A 19,091-nucleotide genomic window follows, 5' to 3' on the forward strand; every position below is an offset into this window, starting at 1 on the left:
AGTCCTTGCAATCTTAACCTATTCTTTATCTTGGGTATTCAGTTCAACAGGCTTCTTTTCTTAAGATGTATTGGTTTCTGAAAGTTGTAACATTTGTAACCTTTTGCTATAAGAAACTATCTTACCAGTTAGTAGTTAATGTTACAGAGATGTAAACATAAGTAAACTTCATTGAATTTATTCCTATTAATCTGCTTTTTGACTAATAACGAGCTGTGGTGGTTGTTTATTTTATTATTTATTTCATCAGAATAGATTCCAAGGCAGTTTAAACAATACAGCTAAAATACCAGATCAAACAATCAACCATCAAATGTGAAACTAGCATGTAACCCCACATTTATTATTCTATAGAAGTATAGTATAAAATACTATAAATAAAAAAAGATTTTATTTGGATAAAAATATATTTATTTGAATAAAAATATTTTCATCTAGTATCTTAAAGATAATGTTGACATCAGGTAAGCCTCCCTTGAGAGGGCATTCCATAATAGGAGCACCATAGCCAAAAAAGACTCCCCTAACTGGGTGGGATACATTTGAACCTGGGTGGGTCCCGCCAATTCTTTTGCATAGATGGGACCCACCACTTGCGCAAGGGAGATTTAGCGCTTCCTAGGGGAAGCCCCCAAATGAGTGGAAATGTTCGTTTCTGGAAGAAGGCAGGTCGGTAGAGCTCCCTTATGCAAGTTCTGCTAACTTGCCTCCTTCCAGAAACAAATGTGTTTGTTTGTTTTGGGTTGCCCCACAAGTGCTAAATCGCCATTGCACAAGCAGTGGGAGCTGCTTGCACAACAGAATTGGCGGGCGAATGAGAATCGGCAGAGGTGTAAGCATCCTGTTGGATTCTGCCCAAAATGTTTTTTATTAATTAAAGAAAGTTAGTTTTTGTGACAGTAGGCAGGCATTGAGGATTGTTGGATGTAGAGGAAATGTTTTATCACAGGATGAAACTATTCCAAGAACAAAATACATATTTCCATTAAGTAAAAAGGGATATTCATAAAATTCTAGTGCAGCATGGCAGAGGGGCTAAGTCCTGTTTAGCAGTCTTTTGGATGGCTACTAAGGCTAGCCAAAATTTGTGGACCCCTGTGAATCACCTTTAATCTCTAGGAAGTAGGGATTAAGGTACAAGTCAGATGTTTGAAGCAGTATCCCTGTTTCTCTTTCATGGAAGTGTGGGGCTACATTTGATATTGAGGGGATTGCTGGATTTCATATTTCTTTATTTACTGAAGTCATGTCATATATTTTGGGGGAAATGATAGAAGAAAGGGTTTCCTAGGTGGCCAAAATGGCATAGCAAAGCAAAAGGAGGAACTAATGATACACCTGGATGTGAAGCTCTGTAGGCAGCATCCAGTAAGGGGAACATGAGTGCCTGCCCCGCAGCATAATATAGGGGATTGTTATTCATGCAAACCTCACAGTTACACTTTTCATCATCTTCCAAAAGTATTGCTTCCTTTGCTTACTGGAAACCAGGGACTTATCAGTAACAGGAACGCCTTTAACGGCATGTCATGAGATGGAAGAGGGAGAGATAACTAGAGCTGTGCAGTCTCCAAAGGGACAGGATAGGGGCGTTCAGAAAGGTTTAGGGCTCTACCTGACCTCATTCAAAAAATACATTATTGATATTTATAACTCATTCTAGAAAAGATGCCAGTGGAAGAAATTGTAGTTATATCCTGAAATGACAAATATAATATTTTTACAATTACTGCTTTATGCTTTAAGGTCTGGGAGGCAACAGTGTTTTACTTTTGTCCATTGACGTATCATTTCCTGTGTTCAGTGCAAGTGCAGCTCAGATAAGAAGAAGCCAATCGAGAAAAAGCCCATGAACTCTAGTCCAAGACAAAGATAAGATGTTTGTTTTTTTCCAGTTCTGATAAATGTTATGCAGCTACTGTATGGCTCAGATCCTCATTACATTTTAGCATGGTTGTGAAACAGTAGGCTGTCATCATATCTAAATTGAGCAAGTGAGTTTAAACAGTGTTTGCAAATAACTGATAAATCAGTATGGTTCAATTCGTGTTAAATAATTTTTTATGACTTCAAGTGGCTTCAAACGTATTAGGGTTTTTTATAGTGTGCTGTTACTTTAGATTAAAATAGTTCCTTTTGGAATAGACTCTGAATTGCCTAAGTTCCACTGAAGAGCTCACCAGAGATCATCTTGAAGTGGAGGACCAGCAACTGTTTCTGTGCTCCCAACCTCGGTGTCTTCTATTTTTTCCCCTTTTGATCTGCGGCCTTAAGCCTAAGATTAACACTCCAAGCCAAATCCTAGGCCTGCATCGGGATGAGCAAGCTGCCTAAAATCACGATTACCTAGAAAACCACTCGTGGCATTTTAGTTCTCAAACCTGTGTGATCTGTTACAGATCTGTTACAGATTCATAGTGCTATAGAGTCTTAAGATACATGAACCGTTAATTTTACAGAGGGTTCAACTGAAACCTTGCTAAGAATATATAGTGCTAGGTGAGGAATTTTAAAAGTTAACCAAGAAATAATTAAGAAATTGTTCTGCATCAGCATAGCACTGTTTATTTACTTACTTGCTTGCTTGCTTGCTTACTTACTTACTTACTTACTTACTTACTTACAATATTTATACACTGCTCCACATCAGAAGATTTTGGAGCAGTGAACAACAAGGTAAAAGAGTAAAACACCAGATTAAAACAGTTAAAACATTTTTTAAAAGACAAATTCCAATAAGGTCAAATTTAATAAACTGCGGCTGATCACACAAAGAAGCCCTCTTGAAATAACAATGTCTTCAGGAGGCACTGGAAGGAACACAATGTTAGTGCCTGCCTAACCTCCAAAGGCACAGCATTCCACAGGAAGGAGGCTGCCACACTGAAGGCTCTTTTCCTGGTGGACTCCAACTGGGCCATGGGTCCATGTGGAACCACCAGGAACATGCCCTCTGATGACCTCAATTACCAGGCAGATTGGTAAAGAAGGAGGTGCTCTCTCAGGTATCCTGGTCCCAAGTTGTTTAGGGCTTTGTACACTAGTACTAATAACTTAAACCTGGCCCCGTAGCAAATATACAGCCAGTGCAGTTCCCTCAGCAAAGGAGTTGCATGCTGAAAGGGGGCAGCTCCCCACAACAGCTGAGCTGCTGCATTCTGCACTAGCTCCAGCTTCCAAACCAGTCTTAAGGGCAGCCCCACATAAAGCACATTGCAGTAATACAGTCTTGAGGTTATTAATTACTATACCACAGCGGTCAGGCTATCCCTGTCCAGGAGAGACCATAGCTGTCAAACCAGCCGAAGCTAGTAAAAGGCACTCCAAGCTGCCACAGCCACTTGGGCTTCCAGCGACCATGATGGATCTAGGAGTACCCCCAGACTACGAACCTGATCTTTCAGAGGGAGTGCAACCCCATGCAGAACAGGCAATGAGCCTATTTCCCGGACCCAGGGCTTCTATCTTGCCAGGATTCAGCTTAAGTTTATTGGCCCTCATCCAGCCCATTACTGAGTCTAGGCACTGATTTAGGACTTGCACAGCCTCTCCTGATTCAGATGTCACAGGGAGATAGAACTGTGTGTCATCCAAATCCCCTAATGACCACTCCCAGTGGCTTCATATAGATGTTAAACAACATTGGGGACAAGGTGGTACCCTGTGGGACCCCATAGCTCAATTGCTAAGGGTCTGAGGAAAAGTCACCCAATGTTACTCTCTGAAATTGGCCCCATAAGTAGGACCGGAACCACTGTAGCACAGTGCCTCCCATATCCATCCCATGGAGTCGATCCAGGAGGATAACATGGTTGATGGTATCAAAAGCCAATCAGAGATGGAGCAGAATTAACAGGGTTGCACTCCCCCTGTCCCTCTCCCGATAAAGGTCATCCATCAGGGCGACCAAGGCTGATTCAGTCTCATAACCAGATCAAAACCCAGACTGGAATGGGTCAAGATAATCAGTATCCTCCAAGAGTGCCTGCAGTTGCTCCGCCATGACCCTCTCAAGTACCTTCCCTAGAAAAAGGGTATTTGCAACTGGGCAGTAGTTGTCTAATACCATTGGGTCCAGAGCAGGCTTCTTCAGGAGTGGTCGCACTACTGCCTCCTTAAGGACAGCAGGGACCACCCCTTCCTGTAGGGAAGCTTTATCGCTCCCTGGACCCACGCAGTCATACCCCCTTGGCAAGCTTTTATTAGCCAGGAGGGGCAGGGATCAAGAGGGCCTGTGGTCAGTTGCATTGCTGCAAGCACCTTGTCTACATCATCAGGCCGCAGCAACTGGAACTGATCCCACAAAATCGGGCAGATGGTAGTATCAGACACCTTGCCTGGTACTGCTCTAACAACAGTGTCAAGTTCACTGCGCAGACAAGCGATTTTGTCCTCAAAAGTGTGATGCAAAGAGGTCACAGCGGGTCCTCAATGGGGCTAGGCCCCCATTTACTGGGGAAGGTGTTAACAGCCCCCGGACCACCCGGAATAGCTCCCCCATAGCTATTTGAGGATGCAATGGAGGCAGCAAAATAAGCCTTCTTTGCTGCCTGCACTGCCATGCAGTAGGCACAATTATGTGCTCTAGAGCGTACTCAGTCATCTTCACTTCGAATCTTGTGCCATTTGCGCTCTAGCCAATGTCCAGCCTGTTTCACTGACCACAGCTCCTCAATATACCAGGGAGCAGAATGGGCTCCACAGCACCAGAGAGGGCACTCAGGTGCAATCAAGTCGATGGCCCTCTGCATCTCACTGTTCCACAGTGAGGCTAGGGCCTCGGCTGGATCACCAGCTCTCTCCACTGGAAAATCTTCAAGGGCATTCAGAAATCAATTGGATTCCATCAGTCTCCTGGAGTGGACCATCCAAATAGGTCCCCCACCCCCGCTGGAGGAGAGTAACGCTGTAAGTTCAAATCTCACCAGGAAATGGTCTGACCATGACAGTGGGGTTATTTGGACCCCCACCCCCAGTTTTGAGACTACCCATCTCACAAGTTGGAGCAAAAACCAAATCAGTAGTGTGCCCTGCTTCATGTGTTGGGCCAATGACATACTGAGACAGCCCCATGGTTGTCATGGAGGCCATGAAGTCCTGAGCTGGAACTCCAGAGACAGCCTCAGCATGGAAGTTGAAGTCACTCAGAACCACCGTCCTGGGTTCCACCAACACCACACTTGCGACTACCTCTGCCAGCTCAGTCAGGGAGTATGCTGGGCAGCAGGGTGGGCAGTACACCAGCAGCATCCCTAGTTGGTTTCTGTCACCCAATAGCAGGTGCAGTTCCTTAAGGCCTGCTCCAAGGTGGAGTGATTTCCTGGTGAGAGAGATGGAAGTTCTATGAACCACAGCAACTCCCCTCCCCCAGCCCTCCAACCTGCGTTGGTGCTGCACCAAGTATCCATATGGGCAGAACTGAATCAGGTTGACCCCACCCAGCTCACCCACCCAAGTCTCAGTAATAGGTACCAGGTCGGCTCTCTTATCCACAATTAAATCGTGAATGAGTGCGGTCTTATTGCAGACTGATCTTGCATTAAATAACAGCACCACAAGAGAGGAGGGCTCAGTGGAAGAACTACCAGGTACATGAGAGGTAGAAGGGGAATAGTGTATAAACACCTGTGACCGATTCTAGTATGATGTCCCAACCCCCTCCTCCTGCCATATCTCCTTCTGCCCCAAGTCACTGGAATAGTGGTACCCCCTGCATGGGTCCCTGTGTCAGAGTTTCCTAGGCACATCCTTACCACAGCAGAAGTACCCACACACTCTCAACAGCCACCCACCATTCAATTACGTTAGGGACTTGCTTATTTGAAATATTTCCTTTCCTCATTTCAATAAAATTCATAACGCGGTGTATAAAAAAGATCCATTTATAATAGGTGATATATGAGAACTCTAATTTGAACTCATCAGTAGTTGAGCAGCACTCTACGCTAGCTAAAGCTTCTATACTGCTTTCAAGGACAGCCTCACGTACAGTGCATTACAGAAGTCTAATCTGGAAGTTAACCAAAACACAAATGACAGTGGCTGGGTCTCCCAATAGTGGGTACAGCTGGTGTTTCCAGGAGTAATGCTGGATACAAACCTTGGCTTTTGGAGAGAGTATAACCCTACCCAAAACAGGCATTTCTCCAGCTAGCTGATCCACTGAATTCCCCCATCAACTTTGTCTTACTTGGACTGAAAGTTTTATTCACTCTTATCCCATACGTTATTGATTCCAGACATTTAATGTATTTATTTGAGTGGTTGTGGTTGTTATATTATTATTGCGTTTATACCCTGCCTAATTTCCTCTTGCAAGGAACCCAAAGCAGCTTACATGGTCCTCCTCGTCATTTTAGCCTCATAACAAAGCTGTGAGGTAGGTTAGGCTTAGAGTCAGTGACCCAGTGAACTTCATGGCCAAATGGGGACTAGAATCCAGATCTCCCAAGTCCCAGTCTGACACTCTGACCACTACACCACACTGGCAAAGCCTTCCCAAGGCAGCTTACAAAAGTGGTTAAAACATCATAAAACATAAAATACACAGTACATATAAAACAATCCATTACAAACTAAAGCCAGCAGCAGGTTAAAAGCCCAGTACTTCTGTGAAATGCATACTGACACATATGTTTTAAAGATCTGTTTAAAAGCTGACAAAGTTGGGACCATAAGTTTCTCTTTCGATACAGCAATCTAAATATGTGGGGAAACCACTGAAAGGCCCTCTGTCTAATGTTTGGAATTCTAATACACTTTGACAGTGAGAGAACAGCACCTCTGAGGCTGATCATAGAGCCTAGGCAGGTTTTTATGGGTGCAGGCAGACCTTCAGATAATCCCAAATCATTCAAAAACAGCTATTTAAATTGAGCCCAAAGACTGCCTCAGTTGGATTCAATGAAAAGGAGAAATAACACTAAACCCTTTAATGCTGGGTGACCTGGTTGTATGAATTCAAAGCAAAACTGTCAGAAGCACCTATTTACTCTACAGAATGTTGGGGAAGCTGTCATCATTATGAGTAAGGTGATATTAAAGAGATATAACAAACGGAAAGATAGCTAATCTTCTGAGGCGAAATTAATGTTTTTAGAAATGGGACAGTAACCAGTGGTATAATTCTGTAAACTCAAATAGCACTAGCGGAGCCATTTCCATTGTGCAAGCAGTTGTGCAATACAGTTGTACAACCCATTGCAGAACGGGTTGCGCAAGCATAATGCACAACTGGATGCACATAACCATGCTTGTGCAAATATAACTTTAGTTGGATTCTCCTGTTGCACGTAGCTTGGAACTTAGTTTCTACTAGCACATCATTTGTGCTAATGGAATGACATAGTTGGATACTGCCCTTCGTTTGTTGTTGTCCCTTATGCTACCATAATCTCATTTTTGTAATGTTGACACTATGCCACCAGCTATGTCTCTCCAAGCCATGGTTTTGCATATCTAAGGTTCAGTGCCTTCTGGAGTTTAATCACCTTTTGTTTGTATTAAAAATTAAGGTAAAATGGCAATTACATCACAATATTTTTGCTATATTTAGGAGCAGGGATGCACTCACTGGCCCAGTCCCCTCCATCATGTTCCCAACTGTCCCTATAGTCTTCCAGGCATTGGGGCTGAACTTCTGTAGTGGGGGGGGAGGCAGTAGTACATGCATAGTTTCCTTGCAGGACTTAGAATCCTGATTGTACAAGACCTGCCCTAGACTGGAAATCAGGGTTTCCCCCCTGCTGGATGATGGAGAGTGTGCAGTTCTTGCAGCTGGCTAGAAAGTACACTCTGACCATGTTTACGTGAGAGTAAGTCCCATTGACTTTAATGATATGTCCACGTTGCAGACCTAGACTGTACACTTGTTGTGGTCTCTGACTCTTTTCTTGAGACTTCAAGTGTCTTTCGCTGGAAGTTTGAGTTGGAAAGATTCATCTCCAAAATTAGGCAAAATGTTCCAGAAGCAAGAATTGCAACCTTAAATGGGTATTTTGTTATGCTTCTATGGAGTCAAATATGTGGATTGGATTTGGAATTCAAACTCTTCCTCTGCTTGTAGTCTGTTTCTTGGGTGAATTATACTGTGTTTTGATTAGCCAGGTCCCCACTGCAGCCTTTATGTGACTAGCTGCTGACTATAGCTCTGTTGCCAGGCATTTTGAGTTCCAATTTGTTCTAGTGAATAATAAAAAAAACTACGAAAGTACAGAGGGTTGTATGTAGCATTAGTCCTACTTAGAGTAGACTCCATTAGGTACATTGGATATAACCCAGAGGAAGTGCTCTTTTATTAATTAGAGGAGGATATTAGTGGGAAATTTCCAACTGTCAAGTATTTGTGAGCTAAAGTCAGCAAAAACCTTCATGATGTCATAGACCTCTGAACGAGCTTTGTGCAATTGTTCTATTAAAAATAGCCTCTCCATTATCATTCCAAATATGAAACCAAAATAATAGGAAAAAACTTTTTAGGATTCTGTTGATCCTGATCCATTAAAAAAATCCAAATCATATTCATCTTTTCTTTACTAAAGCAATGGGTTGTGTCTGTTGGTTCTCTAACCATGTATTAAATGGAAACCACAAGGCTAAGAGAGTTGGAGTTTTTAATTAATTTAAATTTTATATTGGATTTTATTTGCACTTCTATCATGACCATCTAGAAGCACTCTTTCAGTTATACACTAGTAGTTTAATAGATACTACATTGCTTTCCTGGAAGAAGGAGCTCAAAATGACATTCTACAACATGCTGTTTTCCTGTAAGGATGAAGACAATAAGAGGCGCTGTTTCAATATTAATGAATAATCTATGAAACTGCAATAATCTAGCTTGGATTTTAAAACTGCAGTTCCGAAAGAATTAGTTGTAAATACTGTATGAAGTAATTTGGGATTTCACAGTGCTAAATTGTTGGAACTGCCTCACTTTTATTATAATTTCTGTATATGCCCTAAAAATAGGGACTTGGCTATTGCTCATTGATACGGCCAATGGGCATAGCTCCTTTTCCTCAGAAGGGCAATTATGTGGTAAGATCTACTTAAGATACAGATTGTGAGTAAGATTTATGTGTGATCATTAGCTTACTTTTCAAGGATGTGGTTGACTAGCTTTCTTCACTCATTTTATGCATCTGTGTTCTATAAAAACAATAAGTAGCTTTTTATGAGGCAGAGAAAAGCATGAAATATAGTAATCTCTTAGCTCAGGTCTGCATAATCTGGAACCCATCCAATCAAACACAGACCCCTAACCACGTATTGTGGTTGTCCCTTTTTGCCGTCTCAGATAGGAATTGAAAAGAAGAGTGTAGCAAGCCTCTGGTAGGCTGCCATGCATGGCTTGTAGGTTGTGTTTGGCTTAGTGGGTCAGAAGTTCTACAGGCCTATTTTAGCCAAGTTAATTAACAGCCAAGTAACTGTGCTGTAAAAACTGGTGGCTTTTTTCTGCAATTTCCCTAAATAGATTTTGCTTTATGTAGGTGGAAGATTTTGATAATGATATTAGCCCTTGAAAGTGGTCTAGATTTATCAGCTTTATATTTAATTTTCAAATCTAGAGAAAAGTGCATTCATGTATTTGAAGCCCACTGGGAATTTTCTTAATCCTCCTGTTATTGCTGTCTGTCTGGGACTGCAAAAATAGGACAACTGTTTGTCAAGCACATCTCAGGCCCAGCACATGACTAGAGTGCTGTATTTGGGCTGGTGGGTTACAGGTTGTGCAGGCTTGAGATGTAATGTCTATCTTTAGAGCCAGTGTGGCGTAGTGGCTAGAGTGTTGGACTGGGAGTCAGGAGATCCGGGTTCTAGTCCCCACTCGGCCATGGAAGCTCACTGGATGACTTTGGGCCAGTCACAAACTCTCAGCCCAACCTACCTCACAGGGTTGTTGTTGTGAGGATAAAATAGAGAGGAGGAGGAGGATTATGTACACCACCTTGGGTTCCTTAAAGAGGAAAAAAGGTGGAATATAAATGTAATAAATAAATAAAAATAAATATCTTTAGAAGGTGAACCATACATGGAATGGTAAGCTTTTTAGTTTCGACTTCTGTATCTGGGAGATACTGGAGCAAATAATTGAAACAATTAATTTGGAAGCACAATGAAAAGAATGGAGCACTACTAACAATCAAAGTAATTTTGTAAAGATTAGATCATGCCACATTAATCTATTCTCTTTCTTTGATAAAGCAATTTTTTAAAATAGAAAAGTGAAATCTGGTTGATTTGTTTGAATTTATCCAAATCTTTTGACCAGATTCTACCTTACATTTTACAGATTTCTTAAACTTTCTTAGGATTAGAAGAAACTGCTGTAAATGGTTGTATAGCTGGATATAAAATCATACTTGAAAGATAGTGATGGTTTTAATTTGCGCCTGGAGCTTGGAAAGAAGTAACCTGTGGCTTTTTTAAAGTCAGTGGAGGCTCAGAATGAATACAATCGAACACCGGTAAGAATCTACTTGCGATCTTATTCTGTGGTGGTGATGGCGGTGAAGAAATCCTAATTCTCTGTCACCATTGCATCTGCTCAGTGTTGTCCAGCAGAGCTCTTTCGTGTGGTTAAAGGCCTCTTGGGTGTAGGCCCTGGAACACAAGAAATTGAACCCCCAAGGCCTGCTGTGAACAATTTGCCAGACACTGCAGATAAAATTGCTCGTATTTGTGCTGACTTGGATGCCATTGTTTTGACAGAGTCTGATATGGACAGTGTTGGTGTACTATCTAGTCATGTTATGGACACCTTTCGGCTTGTGCAACCTGAGGATGTGGACAAACTGCTTGGAGGACTGAGGCTTACTACTTGCCCTTTAGATCCTTGCCCATATTGGCTTGTCAAATCTGCCAGAGCTGGGCTGGATATCTGGACCTTGGAGATGGTAAATGCCTCCTTGAGGGATGACGAGGTCCCTGCAGCTTTGAAAGAAGCTGTGGTGAGGCCCTTGCTGAAGAAACCAAATTTAGATCCTATGGTTCCAAATAATTACTGTCCTATGTCAAATTTGCCATTCTTGGGCAAGGTGTTGAGCGTGTGGTGGCCTCACAATTCCAAGCCGTTTTGGATGAAAGTAATTACTTAGATCCATTCCAATCAGGTTTCAGGCCTGGTTTTGGGATGGAAACAGCCTTGGTCACCCTGGTTGATGACTTACGCCAGGGAATGGATGGGGGGAGTGCAACCCTGTTGGTTTTTCTGGTCTTCTCAGTGGATTTCAATACCATCGACCATGGTATCCTTCTGGATCGTTTATCTAGATTGGGCTTGGGAGGCACAGTTCTAAAGTGGTTTTGGTCCTTTTTGGAGGAGCAGTCTCAGAAGGTGGTGCTAGGGAACTTCAGTTCCATCCCAGGGCCATTAGCCTGTGGGGTGCCACAAGGCTCTATCTTGTCCCCCATACTTTTTAACATCTACATGAAACCCCTGGGGGAAGTCATCAGGAGGTTTGGGCTAAAATGTCATCAGTATGCAGATGATACTCAGCTCTGCCTCTCATTTCCATCTACACATCCCAGGGAGGCTGTGGAACAGGGTGAACAAGCTGAAACTTAATCCAGACAAGACGGAGATACTGTGGGTTGGGAAACCAGCTACTTCGGATTGAGTTTTACAATTGGTCTTAGATGGGGTTGCACTCCCCCTGAAAGACCACGTGTTCAGTTTGGGAGTCCACATGGACTCTAAGCTAACTAGGGAAGCCCAGGTGGCTGCCGTGTCTAGGAGTGCTTTTTACCAGCTTAGGCTGGTATGCCAACTTCAGCCCTATCTGCCTCAGTTACCTACATACTAGTGACGTCCCGGCTGTATTACTGTAATGTGCTATACGTGGGGCTGCCTTTGAAGATGGTTTGGAAACTCCTGCTTGTGCAGAATGTGGCTGCCCGAGTATTGATGGGGGCGAGGCAATTCGATCACATAATGCCTATACTGCACCAGCTGCACTGGCTAACGGTGTGTTTCGAGCCCAATTCAAAGTGCTGGTTTTGACCTTTAAAGCCTTAAACGGTTTTGGACCAAATTACTTGAAGGACTGCCTTCACCCATATCAGCCTGCTCACACTTTAAGATCAGAAAGAGAAGCCCTTCTCATTTGCCTACCTGTGAGAGCAGTAAGGTGGGTGAACACACGTTAGAGGGCCTTCTCTGCAGTGGCCCCCGCACCTTTGGAACAAGCTGCCATTGGAGGTTCGCTATGCTCCGTCATTACAGGCTTGTAAGAATACCTTGAAAACTTATTATTTTACCTTGGCCTTCTCTTAATATGATTGCTATTGTTGCTGTTATCATTGTTGTTGGTTTTATTGTTGGCTTGTATTGTTTTTATGTTTTTATCACTTAATATTTTAACAGTTTTTCTGTATTTTATTGTTGTAAGCCTCCTTGGGAGGGCTTCTTCCCTGAAAGGTGGCCAGGAAAAGTTTTTTCCTGGTGCTCTCTTTAGCTCCAGTAAGAATCTTGGCTCATATTCATTTCTGGTCACAAAAAATCAAGAACCTCAGGCCCAGCAGCCAAATCCGGGATTCCCCAAATGACCCCATCCCATTCCCCCAACCCACCCCCTTTCCTCCTAATACCAATTGTTTGGTGGTTTCCTGGCTTTTGAGCAGTCCCCCCCGCCCCAGTTTTAAAAGATTGAAATGCCTCTCCTAAGGCTTAGTTAGTGGCAGTAAGAGCTTCAAGTTACAATATACTGTTGTTGTTTTTTGTAATTTGGCCCTGCCCCTTTTGTCTTTTGCCCTGGCTCTTGGCCTTTAGCCCTACCCACCACTGGGATGTGGCCTCTGAGAGCTTTTCCAAAATTGAATTCAGCCTTTTGGCTGAAAGAGGTTCCCCAATCTAGTGTTTTGTCATTCAGTTTTGTAATTCTGGCTCCGAAGTGATTAAGAAAGACTATGGGTTAGTTCAGACATTTAGAATTTTCTCAGTGTGACATACCTTGACTGATCTGGGAACGCATTCATGCAAGAACCTAATATCTGATTTGGTTCTTCCATGGATATAGCCACAATCTTCCAGACACAGTTTCTATTATTGTGGTGGCTGAAGAATGTGCTTCTGCTATTACGAAAATTGCTTCCAAGAGGCCTCTGCTGTTTCCATGGAGGAGCCAATAGAACAATAAGTTCTCCAGACTACAGTGTTCCCAAGGTTTATCAGGATATAAATGATGCTTCTGAATGTCTAAACTGGCCTTATAAATAATAGCATATTGGGGGCATCTGAAAAAGAACTTTCATCAGACAATATTATTCTTTCTTTTAATCTATGTGGACAATAGTATAATCAAGGTTTCATAAGGAGCAAAACAACAACAACCTGCACATACAGGAATGTATGATTTCCCCCCCTTCCCTTAAGTCACAACTGTAATACTTATGTTTAGATTCAGAACTGAATCATCCTTTGTCACTCAAAAAAGAAACATCCTCTATTTGTTTCTTTGGAAGTCCCATGCCAAGGATCTGAAAATGCAAGACAGCTGAGAGTTCCAGACTCAAAGCATCTGTTCCTGAGAATAAAATCATGTATGTGCGACTTGCAATTGTTGTTCAAACCAACACATGCTAGCTCCTTTGTCTTCAGGGGTGTCTGACAGGGGAAAAAAGGTAACCTTAGTAGCCAAGAAGATTTCTGAGCACATAGTGCTGCCTGGTAATTGTACTTCATAAATCACAGCAAGATAGAATATAATTTTTGCAGAATTATTTAATCTTGTGTAGGATGCTGAAGATTATGAGCCATGAAGAGTTCACACACTGCAGAACATTGGTGCTATCAAATACTACCATGGTTATTTGTTATAAACTGTTGTCCTGTGCTGGACATCTTCTGCTTTATAAACAAAGTAATGATTCATTAAGATCAACAGAGGTATTATAGAACTGAATATTATAGAACTGCCACGGCCCTACCATACTCTCTGGTCAAACTTTGATCTTTTTGTAACACTCCAGCTGTACACCGGAAAAACCAAAGGAGACTGGCATTGCTGCAATAGACATGTACATCCGGGTGTGATTATTGTGGGGATCAATTGGATAGTGTCCATGATGAGTAATAAAACCTTCTCCTTACTGGTCTGGAACAATTTTTAAAGAATTCCATAGCTCTTTTTAACATACGGACACACACACACACATGCATTCACACACCCTTTGTAAAGGAGTGAACAGGTTGTACTCCAGCTTATTCATCATGTCAAACCATAAGAAAACTACAGTTTTGGTATGATATCTGAATTGACAGACTATTAGCTAGCAAACTAGAATTGGCAATCATGGTTTGTACTAATTATGCAAGCCAGGCTTTAATCTCCTACAGTATGTTTGTATGTTTGTATAGCACCAGAAGCAGGATTAGGTGTTGTGTCAGTGTAGCAATAAGAAGGAAAACCTCTTAGTTGCTCCATAGAATTTTTATCTATTTAAAATATTTCTTAGCTTCCCTTCATCAAAAGGATTCCAGGGTGGTGTACAAAACTGTGAATAAAACTATTCATACGAACATATAAATATAATATAATAAAAACAAAAAATGACTATAACAGAATACAGCAACCAATGAAGCAGACTAAAAACAGTCTAATACATAATAAAAACAGAGTGAAATTTCCTCTAAAATGCTTGGGCAAATAAGAAGGTCATACATAACCTGGTGCCGTAAAATTTGTAGCATTGGCATCAGTTTGTACCTCTTTGGGGAAGGCATTCTAGAGTTGGGCTGCTACTGCGAAAAAGACTCTCTCCTTTATAAATTGTTGATGCACCTCTGCTAAAAAGGATACTTAGAAAAGGGCCTCTTAAGAAATCATGGTGTGTATACAGCTTAAATGGTAGGTGAATTTAGAACTTGGTGAAGTAATATGACTAGGGGCAATCTTGATTTTTTGGGGTAGTACTTTAGTGAGGATGAGTGTGGATGTTTTAGAGAACAACTGGAAGAAGGAACAAATCAGAATTATTGAATGACCTAATTCTCAAGAGTGAAATAGTTAGGCTTTAAAGAATATGAAATCTCTTTGAATAGAGAAAACAGAGCAGAGGAATGTAAGAATCAGCAGGTAGCTTTGCTAATGAGGCTGTGCTTTGTTGATGAGGGTAGTCCTAGAAGAAATCACAATATTTATCCACAGTTACTAAATGTCAATAATTACTTTATTTTGTGGAAAAAATATACACCAAAAGGCACAATGAACATATATATTGTGATATTCAGTACTAAAATATTAAGCATTACAGTATGCTAGTGTGTGTTTCTTCCTTTCTAGAAAGTTCATATATATTTGATGCTAGAAAGTGACAACATTTGTAAGACAAAATAATATCGCATTCACATTATTTCTTCCTTCACTGTTTTAGTAGAGCATTCACTTCTGGATCAGTATTGTCCAGTTGCTCTGTTTTATTTTACTTCAATTACTGAATGTTTTGCCAAGCACTGCCATCCAATAAACACATCTACAAAACATCTGGAAATGCTCCAAACAAGAATTTTGCTTTGATAGGTGCAGTCAGTTTACATTCTCTCCACTATTATAAGGGACTTTCAGCAGTTCTTTTATTCTGAAGAGCTTTTCTTCCTTTCTAACGAAATCATGATATAGGATTGTTATGATGAGCTATGGCTTAATTTATGGAATGAATCAAAAAGAAAAATGGACAGAAATTCCTTTGAATTTCTTGGATCTTAAGATATTTTGATCTTTTAATATTCTAGCTCAAGAGAGATAATATGCTGTCTGGGAAGACTAATTATGATGATGATCTAAGTTTTACTGATAATGTGGCCTGCATGTATTCCTGTTCATCCGGTCTCCCTTACTGAATTCTTAAAGCATTTATGAATACCATAAAAAGAGCCAAGCTTGCAGTGTTGCTGCAGGCCACTTTAAGTGCTTTTTCTCAGTAGTATTACTCGATGTCACTTTATTGCTAATGGCTCTGCAAGAAGGACTTTTGGTTAAGTCTAATATATGTGTACATGGTGATCACTGGCATGTTGCTGATGGAAGAGGGACTATCCTAGCACAGGATATTCACAAAAAGGAAAGCAGAAATTGCAGAGCAAAGTGTTTCTATACACATAAAAATGGATTGTGCTAACACCAAGTGGAAGCCCACAATAGGGAGTTTGATATCACTTTCAAACATGCAACATTCCCGAATACCAGAATTGCTCTTCCAGTTTTTTCAACTATGTCTAGGTTTAAGTATTGCCATAATCTATAATTTGAACAAGACTGTTTTTATTTTCTTGTTTAGCTGCCCAGAGTGAAGAGACAACATGTGCTTTTAGGGACCCATACCAAAATGATCATGGGATTAGTGAAAGTCGAATTTCTCAAGAGAATGGTACAGTTTTGTGTATGAAAGGCAACACCTGTTATGGTCTCTGGGAGAAAACACGAGACGGAGACATACATCTTGTGAAACAAGGTAATATTTAATCATAATGGCACTGCTTATTTTTCTGTTATAGTTAAATATAATCTATTTGTCATGAAGGTCTTAATTTTTATAGCCAGAAAGATATTTCTTGTGGTTCTTGCCATTGTTCTTCACACTGAAACTTACACTGATGATCCTTATATATGTGAACAGATTTGGAGGTGTGATTCATCGTACCACAAGATGTAGTGATGGCTACGAACTTTGATGGGTTTAAAAAGGGATTAGACAAATTCATGGAGCATAAACCTATCAATGGCTACTAGTCCTGATGGCTATATATTACCTCCAGTATCAGAGACAGTATACCTCTGTATGCCAGTTGCTGGGGCATATGACCAGGAGGATGCTGTTGCACTGATACCCTGCTTGTGTCCTTCCCATGGGCATCTCATTGGCCACTGTGCAAACAGAAGACTAGACTTGATAGGCCTTTGGTCCAATCCATCATGACTGCTGTTATCTGCAAATATTCCAACTGCAGTTAGATAACTGATCTATTTCATTTGATTTTTTTCAGGATGTTGGTCTCATATAGGAGACCCCCAAGAGTGTCACTCCGAGGAATGCATAGTAACAACCACCCCTTCCTTGGTTCAGAATGGGACATATCGTTTCTGCTGCTGCAGTACCAACCTGTGCAATGTCAACTTCACAGAAAACTTCCCACCACCAGATCCTACTGATGCAATGCCATTCAGTGAGTCAGAATGCCTCAGGCTGTGTGATCATTATTATTAAGAGTAATTATGGTTTAAGAAAGCATTGCTACTGATACATGAAATGCACTGGGTTTTAGTAGAAAAATTAAAACGCTATGTTTTTCTATTAGTCTTAAGTTAACAATTATATTTATATAGTGTTTCACCCTAAAAAGAATTTAGGCCTCACTTGTTGATCTTGTATCCTCTGTAATGTTTTGGCAATATTATTTTGCCATAGTCATATGAGATTAATACTTTAAATACAGACTTCTGTGAGGCTATTGCACAGGAGAATTCACATCATAATCACAGCAGTATGGAATTGTACTAGGCACATGGAGGTTGTATTTTGCACTTTTAGCATATAGTTTTGTTTTGCCAATTTCTGATTACCTGTAATTATGTAGTCTGTTACCCTAGGCTGTAATACTTAAGTGTCTTGGCAAGGTTTACACAGAATATCTGTTATAAAACCAGGACCAACACCTCCGTGTGTTTTGCTCTTAGCGTTGCAGTGAGCCGGGAGGCTGGTTCATAAATTTGCCTCAATATAATAGAATAGAATGTAACAAATAAATAAATAGAATAGGCAGGACTACTGTGAGACTTAGGGGGTGTCTCCATGAGTGATTTACTCTGAGCTAGCTGCTTTTGGAGGTCGTTAGGGATATATGACATTGTGGCCATCCAGCAGCCACTCCAGAGCTTATCAGGGAAAACCCGGATTTCCTGAGACTGCTTAAAGTCCAGTTCTTTTCCTTAAGTTGTATACTTCCTAGTATAGTTGCTGTGTGCCCCAACCCCTGCATTTACCTCGGGTATGCTGGCCCTGCCCAGGGATGTGCCTTTCACTGTGACCCTGGTCAAGGGGTGTTTCCTGTGTGTTCCCCATCCCCGCACAAACCAATTAGTGTCTACTCAGAAATAACTCCCATTGTGGTCAGTGAGGCTTGTCCCCTGAATGCCCACATCAGAATTTACAGAGATCCCCCTCAATTGAAATGGCACAGTTTAAAGCACAAATTCCCTAAATGTTGTAAAGCGCGATCTTGAGGCTCCGATTCTCTGTTGTTTGGTTTATTGCCTTAGGAAGTAACTACTTCACACCTTTGTTATGGAGATCCTGCGCAGCATCAAGTTAGAAAGGGGGCTGGTTTCCCATCCCTGTGTCATCCCCCCAGTCTTTCCCACCACAAGCATATGTGTCTACTCAGAAGTAATTCCCATTGTGCTCAGTGAGGCTTGCTCCTGAAATGCAGGTGCATCTGGAGCTTCAGAGGAAAGGGGAAGGGGGGAGAGTGGGGGGGGAGCCTCTCTTATTGGTTGAGTAGCCCCTGCCAGTCAGATGATGTTCACTTCAACCCCCACCAGGAAGTATGTTCTGTGAAACGATTTTTACTGGTGCAGAGCACTTGCTCATAGAGCCCTGCATGGACCAAAGTGCAGCAAAGCTGATTCCTTTTTAAAAAATCCAGTAATCCTCCATTCATTTCTCCTTCTGTTGTCATGGAAACACCCCCTTAGACTCAGTGACAAATGTTCTTCCATTTTTAAAGTGCATGATTCTGTAAATCCTAGGGATTAATCTCACAGAACTACTGTAATGAGCAAAATGCATGGAACCAGGCTCCCACCGCCTCTCATCTTGTCTGTCAGAAGGCAGTTGTGGGTTACTTTTTTATGGCAATTAGAGCTTACTTTGCATGCTGGTCCCAGCCCTTGCTTCCCTCCATGGGGAATGCAAGCATAAGGACATTCCCTAGCCATCTCTGGTTGTCAGATGAAAGCAACCTAGTTAAGCAACTTGCTGCATCAGTGGGTTGGTCCCACACATTGTTAAGAAGGTAACATGACTTGCCCCATTGTAAGCCCATAGATGTTGCTTTTGTGTAACTGGTTGTGCTCTAAGTAAACTGGAGTATT

The 19,091-nt window shown here is 41.6% G+C and overlaps 1 protein-coding gene across 1 annotated transcript in view; it reads left to right on the top strand.

The window, feature by feature from the left end:
• BMPR2 (bone morphogenetic protein receptor type 2) overlaps window positions 1-19,091 on the top strand; it is a 128,244-nt gene that overhangs the window by 45,348 nt on the left and 63,805 nt on the right. The window contains exons 2-3 of the mRNA XM_084818087.1: window positions 16,279-16,452; window positions 16,985-17,164. Coding sequence (XP_084674213.1) covers window positions 16,279-16,452; window positions 16,985-17,164 — 354 coding nt within the window. The remainder of the gene's footprint in view (window positions 1-16,278; window positions 16,453-16,984; window positions 17,165-19,091) is intronic.

Source organism: Heloderma suspectum, chromosome 1, assembly GCF_057233095.1.
Source record: "Heloderma suspectum isolate Gila_16-S chromosome 1, 16-S_ref, whole genome shotgun sequence".
In the NCBI taxonomy this organism is placed as follows: domain Eukaryota; kingdom Metazoa; phylum Chordata; class Lepidosauria; order Squamata; family Helodermatidae; genus Heloderma; species Heloderma suspectum.